Raw genomic sequence first — 17,750 nt, forward strand, 5'->3', positions numbered from 1 at the left:
AAATGTTGAGTTACAGTTGCTCACTTTAAAAGGCTAAATCAAGCCCTTTCACATTAAGTGTAGGTTAGAAAAAACACAAAACAAAGAACAGCTTGGTGTATCTCAAACAAATAATAAGACTCAAGCTTGCTACAACTAAGCCCTTTCAAGTCTATTTACTATTCAGGAACTCATCTTCCTGAACAGGTGGGATAGCCCATAAGCCCATCCGGCTGCTCACAGCACAGCTCCTTCTCCCAAGCCACCCATCTCTCCACTAAGGGAGCAGCCTTCATGATTTCTGTAATTCACTCCAGCTGTAATCCAATCCACTTTCTGCTTTTTAATGTATGCATTAATCCCTTCTTTACTTCTCAGGTACGCAGGATTGATAAGCCCATTCACATTCAGAATATTTCTGATTATACAGTACATGAATGAAAAGTGTCTGTGTATACTCAGGTTTCAGAGTAGCAGCCGTGTTAGTCTGTATCCGCAAAAAGCAAAGGAGTACTTGTGGCACCTTAGAGACTAACCGATTTATTTGAGCATAAGCTTTCGTGAGCTACAGCTCACTTCATCGGATGCATTCAGTGGAAAGTCTCTAAGGTGCTACAAGTACTTCTTTTCTTTTTGTGTATACTAAGCTTTTCTTATTGCCTCTGTTGATTGATTTTTGCTGCAGTCACGTTTATCCAGTTACCATATTATTAGCTATAGTTTTTCCAGTTTGCATTTGGCTGAATTCTTGCTATAGAGCATTCATATAATAATTCATGTTTTGGGTTAATCAAAGAATGATATAACATAATCTGAAGAAAACTCCCAGGATAAATATTTTTCATTTTTTTATTTTTTTAAATTTTTTTATATTTTTATTTAATATGTAAATATTTTTACAGCATATTGTCTTGACTCATAATTAGGGCTGTTGATTAATCGCAGTTAACTCACACAATTAGCAAAAAAATTAATTGCAATTAAAAAAATTAATCACGATTAATCACAGTTTTAATCGCATTGTTAAATAATAGAATACCATTGAAATTTATTAAATATTTTTGGAGGTTTTTCTACATTTTCAAATATATTGATTTCAGTTACAACACAGAATACAAAGTGTACAGTGCTAACTTTATATTAGTATTTTGATTACAAATATTTTCACTGTAAAAATGATACACAAAAGAAACAGTATTTTTCAATTCACCTTATACAAATACTGTAGTGCAATCTCTTTATCGTGAAAGTATAACTTAACAATGTAGATTTTTTTTTGTTACATAACTGCATTCAAAAACAAAACAATGCAAAACTTTAGCGCCTACAAGTCCACTCCGTCCTACTTCTCGTTCAGCCAATCACTAAGACAAACAAGTTTTTTTACATTTACGGAAGATAATGCTGCCATCTTCTTATTTACAATGTCACCTGAAAGTGAGAAAAGGTGTTAGCATGGCACTTCTGTAGCCAGCACTGCAAGGCATTTACATGCCCGATATGCTAAACATTCATATGCCCCTTCATACTTCGGACACCATTCCAGAGGACATGCTTCCATGCTGATGACGCTCATTAGAAAAATAATCTGTTAATTAAATTTGTGACTGAACTCCTGGGGGAAGAACTGTATGTCCCCTGATCTATTTTACTTGCATTCTGCCATATATTTCATGTTATAGTAGTCTCAGATGATGACCCAGCACGTTATTCATTTTAAGAACACTTTCGTTGCAGATTTGACAAAATGCAAAGAAGGTACCAAATTGAGATTTCTAAAGATAGCTACAGCACCCGACCCAAGCTTTAAGAATCTGAAGTGCCTTCCAAAATCTGAGAGGGACGAAGTGTGGAGCATGCTTTCAGAAGTCTTAAAAGAGCAACACTCCGATGCTGAAACTACAGAACCTGAACCACCAAAAAAGAAAATCAGCCTTCTGCTGGTGGCATCTGACTCTAATGATGAAAATGAATATGCTTCGGTCTGCACTGCTTTGGATTGTTATCAAGCAGAACCTGTCATCAGCATGGATGCCTGTCCTCTGGAATGGTGGTTGAAGCATGAATCTTTAGCGGGCAGCATTATCTCCTTGAAATGTAAACAAACTTGTTCATCTGAGCAATTGGCTGAACAAGAAATAGGATTGAGTGGACTTATAGGCTCTCAAGTTTTACATTGTTTTATTTTTGAATGCAGGGTTTTTTGTACATAATTCAATATTTGTAAGTTCAACTTTCATGATACAGAGATTGCACTACAGTACTTGCATTAGGTGAATTTAAAAATACTATTTCTTTTGTTTTTACAGTGCAAATATTTGTAATCAAAATGTATATAAAATGAGCACTGTACACTTTGTATTCTGTGTTATAATTGAAATCAATACATTTGAAAATATATAAAACCTCCAAAAATATTTAAATAAATGGTACTCTATTATCGTTTAACAGTGCGATTAATCGCACAATTAATTGCAATTCATTTTTTTAATCACTTGACAGCCCTACTCATAACGTATACTATTCTCCACCTTCAATTTAATTTTCTCAAGGGTGTCAGAAATAAAGAAATATCTCCAATCAAGCCTAGTTTTCCGCAAGCATTTTATTTCTTGCTCTAAAATTCAGCTACTTCAGTTGGCCATTCCCTTAGTGTGTCAGACATCTTTTAATATTTTTGTATCCCTTTCTTTCAGAGATATAACTATTTTCTATCATCTCTGAAATGTGTTTATAAATTTCAGCTTTACAAAGTTGGAAGTGTAACATTACACACATATTATAAAAAACATTAATTTAACATGATGAAGTTGGCATGGAAAAGGGAATAGGAAGGGATATTTTGTTAATGCCCACGAGAAGAGACTGATCCACTACAGGAAAGAAAATGAGATTATTCTGATGTTCAATCCTTCTCCAGAGATGCTTAGGGGAAAAAAAGAAGATGAAACTGTAAAAATAAAACAAAAAAACCCTACCCCCCCAAAAAAAAACAATAAAACCGGATCAGATATTTAAAAGGACAGAGGTAAAATGTAACACACTGCAGATATTTTCATGCTATGTTGTACATGAGGGAGGCATCAGCTGAGAGGACTAAGACCTACAGGAGATCACAAAAAAATCCCTATATTAAAAAAAAAATCATATTAAGGAGTGTGAACATAGAAATCGAAGAGAACATTAATGCATATGGAAACTTCTTGTAAACAGATGCCAAGACAGTGCTTCTGAAGAGCAGAGTCAAAGCTTTCATGAGGGCATTCAGTTGTTCTGTCCAAATCTTCTAACGGCAGGTCTTCACTACCCGCTGGATCGGCGTGTAGTGATCCATCTATCGGGGATCGATTTATCGCGTCTCATCTAGCCACGATAAATCGATCCCCGAACGCACTCCCCGTCGACTCCGGAACTCCAGCTCGCGAGAGACAGAAGCGGAGTCGATGGGGGAGCAACAGTGGTCGACCTGCCTCCATCCTCACGGCCAGGTAAGTCGACCTAAGATACGTCGACTTCAGTTACGCTATTTGTGTAGCTGAAGTTGTGTATCTTAGGTCGATCCCCCCGCACCCAGTGTAGACCAGGGCTAACCTTGTTTTGAGAACTATGAGAATAAAATGAGCATACCAAAAACTCTACCAGGATTATACCTGAAACTCCCCATGACTCCACAAGATTTTTTCATTAAGAATTTTGTTTGGCTGATAGTACTTAAACCTGTTTTTAAGAACACTAGAGTAATTTGCATGTTTCTTTTCTTGACTATTCCTCATTTGATTCCTCACAATTTTCTTTGCAGTATTTGCCACGGCACCTTACAATGTCCTAAACTGACTGAATAAGTGAAAAATAAATGGCAAAAAGAGATGAACACCAGAGCAACCATAATTTGCCTTTCATACAAAGTCCTTGTATTAAAAATAAAGCAACAAGGAAAGGAGAAAACAGAAAAAGTAGCAGCAAAGTTGTTCCTAAAAGTGGATCATTTTTCAAAGTTTTCTACAAGGCATCAGCAGCTCTTTAAGAAGAGCACGAAAAATTCAGAGCTCTATATTTTAGAAGAAACAGACATCTAGCGATTACTGCTAAATTAATGCCTTTATGTCAGAGTAAAAACAGGGAATGAAGTCAACTGGCAGTTTTTCCCACCATTATTGATGTTTTCCTTCCTTTTTCAATCTCTTCAAGTTAATTGATGTTACTGTTGCTTCTGGTTTAAGAAACCAAATACCCTTGAAATGTATCGATTGACAGCTAATCAGAGAAATTAATTTGTTAACACCTGTGGGCATGAAAATTCTGAATTCGGGTGTAATGAGAAACAAATCATTTGAACAACAGAAAAGCCTTTAAAATCCCATAGCCTAATATCAGAGACACAGCAGGCATTAGAGTCATTAAGCCCCAGTACTCTCCTCAAATTTTTCTTTCATTTGTCCTGCATTCTAGTGATGTTGTCAATCCTGGCTATTAGGGGCTGGGATCTTTCTGTGGTATTCTTGCGCATTTTTACCTGATGGTCTATTTAGGGGAGAGATTCAAATACAAATACTTTTACTATAGAAAAGATCTCACTTATTGCTGATTGGCTTTTTTGATCTTCCCAGCATAATATTGCTTCAACACCCCTTGCTAATAGAACAATTATTTACACTACATCAATAGTGTAAACAACACCTGTTAATGAGGAAATGCATGGGCATGACCTAATATATGTAGATCCAGACTAGAGTTTTTACCTTGAGTTAAATGATTGTTAGTTTATTCATGGTAGCTAAACACATCTGTGAAGACTAAACAGAATGTACCCCAAACATTTGCTTTAGGCTACAAACATTTGTGGTTCATCCTGGGGATCAGCCTAGGGGAACTACAAATGTTTGTAGTATGGAAAAAAATGACTGGGGAATGGTTAGATTCATCTTTTCAAATAGATAAATTGATGGTGTCCATCTAAGTCCAAATTAAACATGAACCCCCAAACCAAAAACCTGGATGTGAACATTCCCACTTAAGTGTCTGAAATCTGGATCCAAATCAGAATGCCCCAAGCATTCAGGAATGCAGATTAAAACCAACAAACAATAGGTTTGAAACATAAACTTGAAGCTCTATCCGAGTTTAGACTCAGGCTTATCTCTATTCCAAATGTAATTTAACATGAAATGTAATGGCTGTAAAGCATAAAAACATACTCATCACTACAAATTAAGCAAGTGTTAGAAATGCTCCCAACAGGCTTGCGTTCAATTTTCAACTTCAGACTTACATTAACGAAGACTACACTGACCCATAAAGTTGAATTAATCATAGTAGACGTTTTGACATAAACTCTTTCTGCAAACTTGTATTTGACTTTAAGTGATTCTATCTAAAACACTTTCCAGCCCTAGTGAGGGAGTCCTCTGGAATACCATGAAGGTTCAACCTTCTTTTCTGGTAACTTGCTACTTTATTAATTAGACCAAAGAAACTGAAGATTCCAGGCCTCAAATCAAGTCCTATTACCAGAGAAAATGTGGCACAGGATTAGATTTCAGGTACCCAATCTCTGTTCTAAAACAGATAAGCATATTACTTCTGAGACAGTCTTACAGAAACCAGCAGAGGGTGCTGTTCAACTCAGTTCCCAACACTTTCAAAGCTGACCAATACAGAAGTAGCCACAGTATTTTATTTTATTAGGCCTCCACTTGAAACGCCTCCTCCTCTTCCCATCAGTGTCTTAGATCATTCATGGTGGCCATTAACAAAAAACCAAGTTTGAAGAAAGAGAATAAGGAGGATAAAAATAGAACAAAACAACATTTCCCAAATCCTCCTCTTTACCTTGGCACTGCAGACTGCTATATTAGCAGGGAGCTGGGAAAACTGCTTCAACTCAAACACATCTCGCACTGCCCAGTTACTCATCTGATTCTCAGCCTTGCTTGATCCAACCACATTCTGGTTTGAATGAATATAAGCCACTTCTTGAACACCGTCTAATACATGAGAAGAAAGGTATAATCAAACTCTTTTGGCCATTCCAAAATACTGCCTGGATATATCAGCTCTATTATAGAGATCTATTGAAATTTTAAAAGAAAAAGTTAAAATAAAGTTAACTTGGAAATCCTACATTTTGTTAGCCTGTAACTTAGGCCTAGATTTTTAAAGGTATTTAGGCATTGTTGCACTCAGCGTTGCAATGGCTAACTGCTTTTGGAGCTTAAGTCTCATGTTCAAAAGGGATTTAGGAACTAAATACCTTCAAAAATCTAGGGCTTTGTCCTTAAATCCTTCAGTTGTGCTAATATCCATTTAAGTGCTGCAACCATTTTAGTAAATTCCCTTTTGCATACCGAGAAATGGCAAACTTTGCTCCAAGGCACCCAAAGTTTTTAAAAGATGAATGCAATAATAACGCTCAAAGTTAAGGACTAATCGCCCCAACTACTCCATATTATACATACTACCAATACCACAGTACATATTTTCAAATAATATTCAGTGATAAAATTACCAGTTACTGATAACAGGAAAAAAGTTAACATTATGGTGAGAACTCATTTACTCATTCTCAAATTAGAAAATGTAATTGTATCATACATTAATGCTTCTTTTTGTAGTGATTGCAAATGTTTAGCAAAAATAGAAACATATGTAAACAGTCGATTCTGCTTATTAGCAACCCCTGGATTGCCAAAAAAAAATTGCCATTATCTGGCAGTTGCCAATAAGAAGAAGGGCACTTTTGTGGGGCTGCAGCCAGAAAGGGCGAGGAAGGATAGCTCAGTGGTTTGAGCATTGGCCTGCTAAACCCAGGGTTCTGAGTTCAATCCTTGAGGGGGCAATTTAGGGATCGGAGCAAAAATTGGGGATTGGTCCTGCTTTGAGCAGGGGGTTGGACGAGATGACCTCGAGGTCCCTTCCAACCCTGATATTCTATGATTATAAGGAAGTGTTGGGATGAGCTTTCTCTGGCTTTACCTCCCCAAACCGCGGGGCAGCAACGGAGAGGGTGGCTGCAGCTTGTATGCTGGGGCTTTCCGACGGGAAGGGAAGCTGCGGATAGGGCAGCATCAGGAGAACAGGGGTGCAGAGCTGCATAGTACCTCTCCTTGTGAGTGGGACTGGGAGGGGAACAGCAGTGAGAGGTATCTTGCTGCTCCGTGAGACGTCAGCACCCCCCAACTCCCTGTGGAAAGCCTTGGCATCCAGGCTACAGCCCCCAACTCCATACTGCTGCCCTGCCCACAGCCTCCCCTCCCAGCTTGCAGTGCCAGGACTCCAGCAGGGGTCCCCCATTGGGCAGGGCTGCAGGTGCAAGCATGTTTGCAGGGCTGCAGCGAGGGAAGGCATCTCCCTGCATTTTCTTCCCATGCTGCAGCAGTACAAACCTGCCTGCCTACAGCTGGAGTCTTTATTCCAAAAAAACTCAATAAAGCATCATGCCGTTGCCAATCCTATTAACAATCTGAATCCCATTAACATTAATGTCAATGGCATGGAATTCGTTCCGAGCAAAATGTTGCTATTAATTGGAAGTTGTTAATATCCAGGTTGATATTAAGCACCATCCACTGTATTGCAGCGTGGCCCTCAAAATCAGAAGAGACAAGGATAAAAATAATCAGTGAAATCAACAAGGCCTATAAAAAGGGAAGGACAATATTAAAGATCTCTTAATAAATCAGATATAAACAAGGACAGGGTGACACCTTTAATATATCTGCAAAAAACTTCTCCATATTAAATTTGTACTACTACATTGTGCTGAACAAAAACTCATAATAAATTTTACAATCACCTAAAAAATTGTCCATTGATCCCACATTTTCTTCTTGACTGACACATGCTCTCTTACTTATAGAGGTCTTGTGCACATGAGAGTGACTGGGTGTCGAAACTATAACTGAGGCACCTCTAACACGACAGGGTGATTTGGGGTCAAACTGAATTCTGCGTCTCTGTTTTTTGTGCCTGTGGTTTTGCTTACTTAAGTGAATTTTCTTGACTGGTAAACCATCTTCAGAGGATGAAAATTCACCTATATTCTGTGAATCGGTTTCCTTTTCTCCATTGTTTGGCTTGTTTGCCTGCACCACAGTTCTGGAAGAATTACAGAACTTCTTATTTCGATCATATTTTTGTTTCAACCTAAGAGCAGTGAAGGCTTTCTGGTTTCTTGATTTGGACCATAGGGGTATTTCAAGATCATCAGACTCATCACTTATGTCACTAGTGCCTCTCTCATATGTTGTGGACTTTTGGGCATTTTTCCAAGTCTTTGTTTTGGTGAAGACTGACCTAGTATTATGGAATAGAGATTGTTTACAGGCCAAAGTGTCTCTTTTAGGTGTATATTTAGTGGTCTTTTCTGTATCTGACCCTTCCAATTTTTCTGATATAGCCTTGTCTCTTTTAACACTTTTAGCAGGAGCAGTTTCTTGGTGAGTTAGAATTTGTGAAGGAAAGATGACATCATCACTCTCTTCTGAGCTGCCTTCAGTCTCCATGACTACGCCAATTTCCTTTGAAATGCACTGATCTATATTTTTATTTTCAATGTCCTTTTCTTCCTCAGATTCAGATGAAACAGGCCAATCTGGGGCTACAATCGCACAATGCATATCTTGTTTTTCACTTCTATTTGGTGACTCAGTGGTTCTCCGACGTCTCAAAATACTATGACTTCTACTTTTCTGAAGACCAATGCATTTGACATCTACATTTGCTCTTTGGCCCACAGACCTGGCATCTGAGCTATCATGATCAGATGCACCATTACTATCAGTGACCTCAGTAGCTTTAGTTTCTCTCTCTAGCAGTTTAAGAAAACCACACTGCATTAAGGTAAGCTGTTTCTGTGAAACTAGCATGTCATTTGCACTGCAAAATCTACTTCTTTTTGTTCTTGAGCTTCCCACAAGTTCATCATCACTAAAGTCACTGTAAAAATCAAATTCCTCTTTCTCCGATTTGAGAGGAGCTTTATCGTCTTCACAACCTGGCTCTGCATGCTAAAAAAAATAAATAAATAAATACTGAAAATCATTGTCACAGAACTTAACATTACAACAAAACAAAAAAGCTATTTAAAACAGATATACATTTGGAACAACAACTTCTAACTTTGACTCTCTAATACAGATAATGGGTTTTTACTAAATTATAAAACCCAATCTATACAAAAATAAGTACATATTCAATACACAGATATTAAGCAAGTAGGAAGCTTTGGTATGCAATACAATATTTAACCAAATAATAGCACGTGTATGACGATTAAAAAACCCCCGCAATATTAGTAAACTGTGTTAAATGTTTGGGACAATAACACATGCTGTCTACTGTTTGTTTGTTTGGGAACAACCTGCATTTATCCAGTAAACATACCATTACATTTACAGTTTGAACTCATTTTGGTGCAGCTTTCAAGTTGTGTAGGTTAAAAAGCAACTCAACAGTGCAAACCAAAACACTACATAATCAAATCATTTATAAGGAAAACACATAACAGGGTGGCCAACTTTTTAGGATTTGAGGTCCAACACTCCCATTTATAATGGTTTGAAGAACTGTGCGCATATAACCTTCTACTCTAGAATCACTTAAGGACTATTGTAGCCAAGCACAAAACTAAAGAAGTTCAGCAAACAGGAACAAGTCATTAAGATGGCCTGTGGGGGGGTTTATTGGATCTGCAATTATATGGAGCAAGCAGCCCAAACCCCTTGCACAGGGGATCTGACCACTATACCAGTTACTAGGCTACAGAATACTGACTATAGTTAATAGTTAGGGGTCTGATTGGCCAAACCGCCCAACCGGTTGGAAAAGTCAGCAGACTGGCTCTTAAGCCCAGCAGCAGCGTTCAGCGGCTAAGCAAAGCATTTGCCCACAGCTGTGATAGCTCCTGTTTTAGTCCTGCTCCTGTCTATCTTGGTCCCAGCCTTGCCTCTTTTCAGGTAACCCTGTCCTGACTTCAGTTCTAATTACGAGGCCAGTCCAACCACAGAGCACAACCAGTCTCTGACACACAAACACACGAACCAACTATTTGGGCTTTGTGCAAAAGAGCGAATTTTACTTCAAATTCTCTGTTCAAAGTACAGTGGGGGCAGCTCCTCAGCTTGTGTGAACAAACACTGAAATCACTGGGGCTAGGCTGACTTACATCAATTGAGGTTCGGGTCCAACAAATCATTTGTCAAATAAGTCATTCAGAATACAGTATTTCAACAACAGCTCAGTGAGCAACTGTCCCTCTACATCAACAGTATCCATTAACAAAATATATACACGCACAGCAGTCTGATGGTATTTAAGAAATACTGTAGAGGCATCATGATGGGATATTACCACAGACTAAACATATTAATGGAAGTTTGCCTGATATTCATTATCTTCTTGAAAATTCTAATCGAAGGCAGCAAGAGACCATCATCCTGCAGCAATGTTCTCTTTCTGATATTATCCCTTACATACTGTATCTTTTAAAAATTGTTGTGTCTAATTTTTGTCAAAGATGTTTGCTCAACACACTAACTGGACCGAGAAGAAAAAATAGCACCCACATTCCCTGATGTATGACATGCACAAAGACAACTCACCATTTCTAACTTGCATGATGATGGCTCCTCCTTTAGCCATGTAGTGGCTGTCATGACTCCTGCTTCCACTTGACCCTCCCTCTAAAAGAGAAAAGATGCAAGACAGGAAAATTTTATAATAAAAATTACCAACACAATAAGGCAGCATGTGTGGTCTTCAAGGTAAGGTGGGCAGACAAGGCAAAGCTTAATTTTTCCATATTTATCTGGAAGTGCACATGTTCAAAAGTAAAATGGCCACTCACACTTAAGGCCCAAATAAACTGCCACACTTTAGTTGATGGAAACACTCAATGGCAGTTAGATCAGGCCTCGAATGAGTAAGAAAACTGACATATTATACATGTTGAGTGGATCCTACACACATCCAAAATTTTACTATTTTTAAACATTTTTTTCAGAAAGACAGTATTTTCATCACTAAAGACTATTTAAAGCAAATACCAAGACATAATTATTTTCCTCCTAGTAAAACAGATTTGAGCTGAAGTATCCCAAAGTGAAAAACAGGTATCTTTTCCAAAATATGGCTAGACACATTTTGTTTATAAACTTTCTAGAAACATTCATCTTTGGCTGAGACTATGACTAAGCTTTATCTCCAAAGTTCAAATACTAAGAATGATTGTGATGGGGTCATGGCTTTCGCAGTTTAAAAGAGTTCTTAACACAATGGGCCAACTTCAGAGGCAATGCATCCCATATTATAAAATTAGACTCCTTTATCCACACATAAGGGTAAAGAATTTTAAATTGGGGTATCTTACTCATCAAGAAGCCAAAGCAGGTATATGTGTGAAAGTGCACAGTGGCTTACATTACCTTACATAGTCTTCTTACATCTTCATATGAAAGATTTTGGTTTTTTGCTACACATGCTATGGACTAAAAAGTTAGTGATTTATACCAGCTTAGCTCCTAACCTCCTTCTCAGACTCCACAAACCAGATTGAGGAGTGATATATAAGGGGGTGGAGGTGTCAGATATGAGAAAGAAAAACAGTTTCAGGGAATCTTATTTGGCAAAACATACATACTGGGGACATAAAGAGGTGCATGTTATGCATCCTTTACCTCTCTCTACACCACTCTCTGAATCTGGCTCAATACACTGTTTGAGAACAACCAAAAGACAGGGATTTTAGAATGGAATGCCCCACTCAACCTTTTCAATGCTGCATTTTTTAAAAAATGTATGCATATGATACATAAATGCAATAATTCTATGATATGAAAAATGTCTATCCACCCAAACTAATAACCATTAAACAGAAGGTTAGCAATATCAGAACACCTTCTTCATAGTAAAAAAGTATTTTAAATTTGATTTAAAGGACAAATACTGTATCTGATAAATAAAATACTTCTGTGAACACAGATGAATAAATGCAGAAGGTGTCCCAAAATCAATTGTGGTATTTTTATTAGGAACAGAAATGTATTTCATTGAGCTCTTGGCAAGTTTTAATAAGACTACATTTTCCATATTTTTGTTTATTTTAGAGGAATTATTTTGGTGTGCCTGAAAGTGAGAAAGTAACAGCCCTACATTAAGGCACAGTGTAGGCATTTGCTGTTTCAACTTTCACCATACTGCTTTGCATGGCACTACATTCATATTTATGGTAAAATGCTTCAAGAGGAAAAAATATGTAAAGCAAATATCCAAAAGTCATAAGGAAAGCTTCACACCTCCAGGATGTCTTTTGTAAGGCAGGATCCCTGGGTTCGAAGCTTGAAGAGGTTATGGATCCCAAAAAGCTCTCCTTGATGTTCCTTTGATCCTTGCACTGCCTCAAAATATCGCTTGGCATTTTCACTTCCAACTACCGCACAGTGAAGTTGCTAAAACAGAATAATGCAAGAGATTTCAGAAATGTTTAATCCAATCACGTCAGAATTTCCTGGCATTCACAATATATATGCAGCTTTAGTTAAAGCAGGCAGAATTTCCTAAGGAAGAATATTTTGTTTTTATTTACCTGGCAGATGTTGCCACTGTGGTATAATATTAATCTGACTAGTTTTATTGAATAGGAAAGAAAAAAAAATGTTCTAAGCCTCCTACTTCATTGTTCTATGCCTAACACTGGAAACTTGCTAACTTATTCTTGAGTATCAGTACTTCACTGCATCATGACTGTTTACAAATAATTTATAACAAATATTTAAATTATTGTTATTCAGCCTTTAAAGTACACCAAGAGTGAAAAAGAATATGGTCACTGAATCATGAATATTGATCTGGAAAAATTTAAATTCTGATCCACTCTGATTAAGTGGAATGTACAAATGACTAATGAGAGCTGGAAAAAGTTAAGTAAATAGTGCATTAGATCAAATGTAAATGTTCTTTAAATCAGGCAGGTTGAGCTGTGCTTCAACTGACGTCAAGTGTTCAGTACAAATATAGCAGACATCCTCTGCACGAACAGCAGGAAGAAATGATGGCTTTACTCAACCTGAAAATTTTTTCTGTAGCTCTGTCCCTAGGATGTTAGTAGCCTTTGAGGGCTACTTAATGGTAATTCTAGGACTATGCAGCTGCCTTCAAGGGAGAAGTACCCCTCTGAAATAGTCATCAGTCACAAAGGCAAACTATAGCTGGATGGAGCCCTAATTTTGCTAGGTGCAATGTACATGTTTCTCTAAAAATGTAGTAACAATCATGATCATAGTTAAGGTTGCACCACAGATTTCAGATTAACTAGTTTATATTGTTTACTTAATTTTATATTTTTGTTCTACTTCTTTTATATTCTGAATCACTAATGGTTGTACATGGTTCCCCTCTCCCCCAACTGTTCCACTAATAAAAAACAATAAAAAAATGTGAAAGTAATTTCAAAATCAAACACATCCTTCAATAATTTCATCTTTAGACAACACAACACAAAGCATTACAAACAGACTGCTTTTCAAAAAATCAATTACTTACACATATACTTACACCTTGACTAAATACAGAGTAGACAACTCAGTTTATATGTCTATTTGAAGATGCACTTGCACATATACAGAAAGCCACATGTTCAGGTGCGGTCATGTTTCTGCGTTCTCATTAATGGTCACAATATGTTTTTATACTCTTCAACAACACTCGTTGAAAATCTCAGGGAAATTGTGTGCCCAGTTAGATACTCAACTGTCAATGCAATTCAAATCTAGATGTAAAAACCAGCCTTGGATTTCCAATATTTTGTCTGTAGACTAATTCTATGTAAAATATACTTGGCCAATTAGACAAAAAAATTTCAGCAAGTTCTGGATAATCAGGTCAAAATTTAGAGCAGGTTTCTATCAATGCAGACATAAGATTTGTAGGTTCCTCACTTCCACATGCAAAAGCCTACACATGGGCAGACAAATCAGGTAACTGCACATGCAATTCACAGTTATGTACCAGTTTACCTGTTCATACAGATACACAGGTGTTTGCAGACCAATGTGTCTGCTGATCTTAAGCGTGCATTAGTGGAGACCTAATGAAAATCTGAGTCTTAGATTTGCAAATTTTAACTGACCATTCTTATAGTTAAGAGACAGATGTTCAGTTATATGCATACAGCTGTATGCATACATATAAGCTCAGCTACATTAATAGGTACCTAATTGGTCAGAGTAGTGTATGCAGCCTGTCCCCTCCAGTTATATAATCTATCTAATATAACAGTTTTTTGCATTCAGTAGTAACATGTATATATATGTACACAATTTCATACACAGACCTGTGCAAGTCTGGCCCTAAACATTCCTGCTAAAATTAAATCGTTATGCTTTGTGAGAACTTTACAAAGCTGGTAGAAAGAATGCCTTACACTGTACTAATGTCTTTGTAAAGTCATCTCAAAATTTTGTACATAAACAGCACATAATTTTCTTCATGGTGCTTTCGATTAAAGTTTCCTGAACATGTATTTAATTAGGATGTGTGACAAAGTTCCTGCTCCACCTTGGTGGGTCTTGCGCTTATTGGTGGATTTGCTCGCCTTGGAGCTTCACAGAAGCCCTTAGTTTGGCCATTTTTTTGAACCCACAATCCAGGTCGACTCCTCCTGTGTCTGACCAGGAGTTGGGAGGATTTGGGGAGAACCTGGGTCTGCCCTCTACTCCGGGTTCCAGCCCAGGGCCCTGTGGAACTCAGCTGTCTCGAGTGCCTCCTGGAACAGCTGTGTGACAGCTACAACTCCCTGGGCTATTTCCTCATGGACTCCTCCCAACATCTTCTTTATCCTCACCACAGGACCTTCCTCCTGGTGTCTCATAATGCTTGTACACCTCAGTCCTCCAACAGTCCGCATTCTCACTCTCAGCTCCTAGTGCCTCTTGCTCCCAGCTACTCACACGTACACCACAAACTGAAGTGAGCTCCTTTTTAAAACCCAGGTGCCCTGATTAGCCTGCCTTAATTGATTCTAGCAGCTTCTTGATTGGCTGCAGGTGTTCTAATCAGCCTGTCTTAATTGTCTCCAGAAGGTTCCTGATTGTTCTAGAACCTTCCCTGTTACCTTACCCAGGGAAAAGGGACCTACTTAGCTTGGGGCTAATATATCTGCCTTCTATTACTCTCCTATAGCCATCTGGCCCGACCCTGTCACAGATGTCAGATAATCACTGAAATGGAGAAAGGAATACATGATGTTTAAAAACATGTTTACTGATGTTCAAAAGGTTGTCAAAGTTGGTAGGTCTAAAAATTGACCTATTTTGACAGTGTTCTCCACTGAAAGGTCTTAGCTTCCAGATCTTTTTATCTGTTTATTTTTCAGATTGATCACGGTTGCCAGTAAGACGAAAACCCCTATACACAATAAAGCAATATGACATTGTGAAAGTCACAGTCAAGAAAATAGCATACACACATACTGATATTAACAGGGAATATAAAAGTTTTTCAGAAAGTTGTGTACGTTTGAGAAAAAAAACATGTTAAGACTTTTCAGAATAGAGCACAAAAAGCAGCAGATGTTAGTCCTTAAATAAATGCTAATTAATTATTGACGCTTTAAAAATACAGTGATTTCCTTTTAAAAATTAGATTACCGGTATATAGCAGAACTCTGCTAGTTCAGTCACAGTACATTTACCAGAACATTTTCAATTAAGTAAAAGTAAACACTGGAGAAAAAATGAAGTGAGGAACTAGTGACTTTCTGCTGCTGTCTTAGGGATGGACACAATCCACACATGTGATTTCATTCCTCAGACTTTCTATTCAGAAAGTGTCACATGATAGGCACAACCCCTACTCTTGCCCCGATGATCTCAATAAACTGTCCTGAAACAAGACTGGGACAAGTTGAATTAGGAGAAGGGAAAACCTTTCTTACAAATTCTCATGACCCTGCCAGTCACCACAATCCATAGGAGGGAAGAGGAAGTCAGTGGGCTTCCTCAGAAGTATGATGCTATCAAGCAGCCATTACTGTCCAAGTTACTATACTGGCAATGGGGATTGCCCCACTTCAGCTCTCCTCCTCCTCCTCCCTCACTCAAAATGAGGAGCTGGAGAATCAAGGAGTTAACAGAAGAGCCTGGCTCTCACAAATAAGGTAGTGTTCACAGTAATGGACACTTCTTAAGTCCATTTAGCCCAGCATTTCCCAAACTTTTGAAAAATAAGCCCCACCCTTCTGGAAAATGAAAATCAATCGCGCCCATCTTCAATCCCATCATGTGTTTAAATTTCAGTTTAATTTCTCGTACAGGCCCACCAATATTTAACTGAAATTTAAAACTTGCTCTTACATTTTTATTTTAAGGAATGACATTCAATATTGGCTGTCTCAGATCTTCATAAGAGATACTTAAATCTCCTTTCTCACATGCTTTGAGTGCTGAAATAAGTAACAACATTGGCACTTAAAGTACCATCACTGGCCTGAGTTAGCACCCACTGAAATAAACGGGGTAGTTCTTCCTTGTCAAGTGCATAAATTAACATTGCAAGTCATAAATCCAACATAGAGTCAACCTTGCTATAGGTCAGCTTTCACTCATTCAGACAGCTGGCTGAAAATAGTTATTGTTTTATATGTACCATGATACTGTGTGAACTTTACCTGTTTGTAAACCTGCCGTAAGTACATCATCTCCTCCACTGTCCCCAACGAGATCAATCTAAACACTTTCACATCTCTGCACTGGCCAATCCTATAGGCTCTGCAAAGACAGAGTAATTTTGAAGAATGCTAGGTTATTAGCCAACGAGTTCCTTTGGGGATAAGTAAAATCCTAATTCCAATAAAAGGGAAATATTGTAAACTTAAAATAGAACTTCCCTAAAAGACAAGTTTAGAAATTAAATGTTTTTACCCAGCTCACATTTTCTCTCTTTATGGCCCTCACTTCAGAAACCACAGAAGAGATTTACTGAATGTCAAGACATCAGAGAAATGTGACCTTCACAGAGGTGGTAGCGTGAAAGTCTAGTCTTGCAAGGACACACATTTCTGCAACATCATAACATTTTTCCATTTGTGGAGTGTGAAGGGGAGAAAGATGTCTTCCTGGAGGTATCTAAAAATAGACTCTCCATATTGTTAGAAATTACAAAATAATGGAGGAGCTTAAAAGCTAAAATATAAAATAGGATGGAACAAAGAATGTATTTTTACTCATCAAAACTCAATTGCTTTATACATTTTAAAGACTCCTTGGGGTGTTTCCTTAGTTATCTAAAAGTATTTTCATGAGCTGTATGTGAAATGCTATCCTACGTTTAGAATGTCTAGGAGAAAACACTTATAAAATAAGAATCCTGCACATGTCACCACAGCAAGCTATCAGATATTAAACTGAATGCTGAAATGGGACATCTCTATATTACAGAGGTTTCAAAATAAGAACACAACTATTTTTCTTCAGGGATTCTCTGTTTCTCAACATCACTCTTGAGCTGGATCACTAACTGTGTATTTTTTGTTTATATTCTCTACTTTTAAACAGGCTAGCAGTGATTGTTCCAGGTTCAGGAAAAATGCCATCAGGCTATATGTCCACTTATTTTTTTAAAACAAAACTATCATAACAACAGCTTTGTCCTATGCCTCTCTCTTCCAATGATGTCACAACTTGAAAAGTAGGAAATAAAAAAAGTTACAATTCAGAGGTAAAGGAGCTGTGGAAATTCTCACTGACTTTTTAAACAGTATGCAGAGTACATTAATGCTA

At 37.6% G+C, this 17,750-nt stretch overlaps 1 protein-coding gene across 3 annotated transcripts in view; it reads right to left on the reverse strand.

The window, feature by feature from the left end:
- ERCC6L2 (ERCC excision repair 6 like 2) overlaps positions 1-17,750 on the reverse strand; it is a gene marked incomplete at its 3' end in the record, with an annotated part of 234,477 nt that overhangs the window by 154,788 nt on the left and 61,939 nt on the right. For 2 of the 3 annotated variants that reach the window (XR_014711759.1, XM_084629081.1), the window contains exons 15-19: positions 16,640-16,739; positions 12,270-12,422; positions 10,578-10,658; positions 7,772-8,984; positions 5,809-5,963 (exon numbers count right to left, since the gene is read on the reverse strand). Coding sequence is in view for 2 of the 3 variants with exons in the window: in XM_084629081.1 (XP_084485207.1) it covers positions 5,809-5,963; positions 7,772-8,984; positions 10,578-10,658; positions 12,270-12,422; positions 16,640-16,739 (1,702 nt within the window). Of the gene's footprint in view, positions 1-5,808; positions 5,964-7,771; positions 8,985-10,577; positions 10,659-12,263; positions 12,423-16,639; positions 16,740-17,750 lie in introns of those variants that run through there. The other variant, XM_084629082.1, reaches the window with a different exon arrangement.

Source organism: Lepidochelys olivacea (genome assembly GCF_965140295.1).
Source record: "Lepidochelys olivacea isolate rLepOli2 genome assembly, chromosome: 5".
In the NCBI taxonomy this organism is placed as follows: domain Eukaryota; kingdom Metazoa; phylum Chordata; order Testudines; family Cheloniidae; genus Lepidochelys; species Lepidochelys olivacea.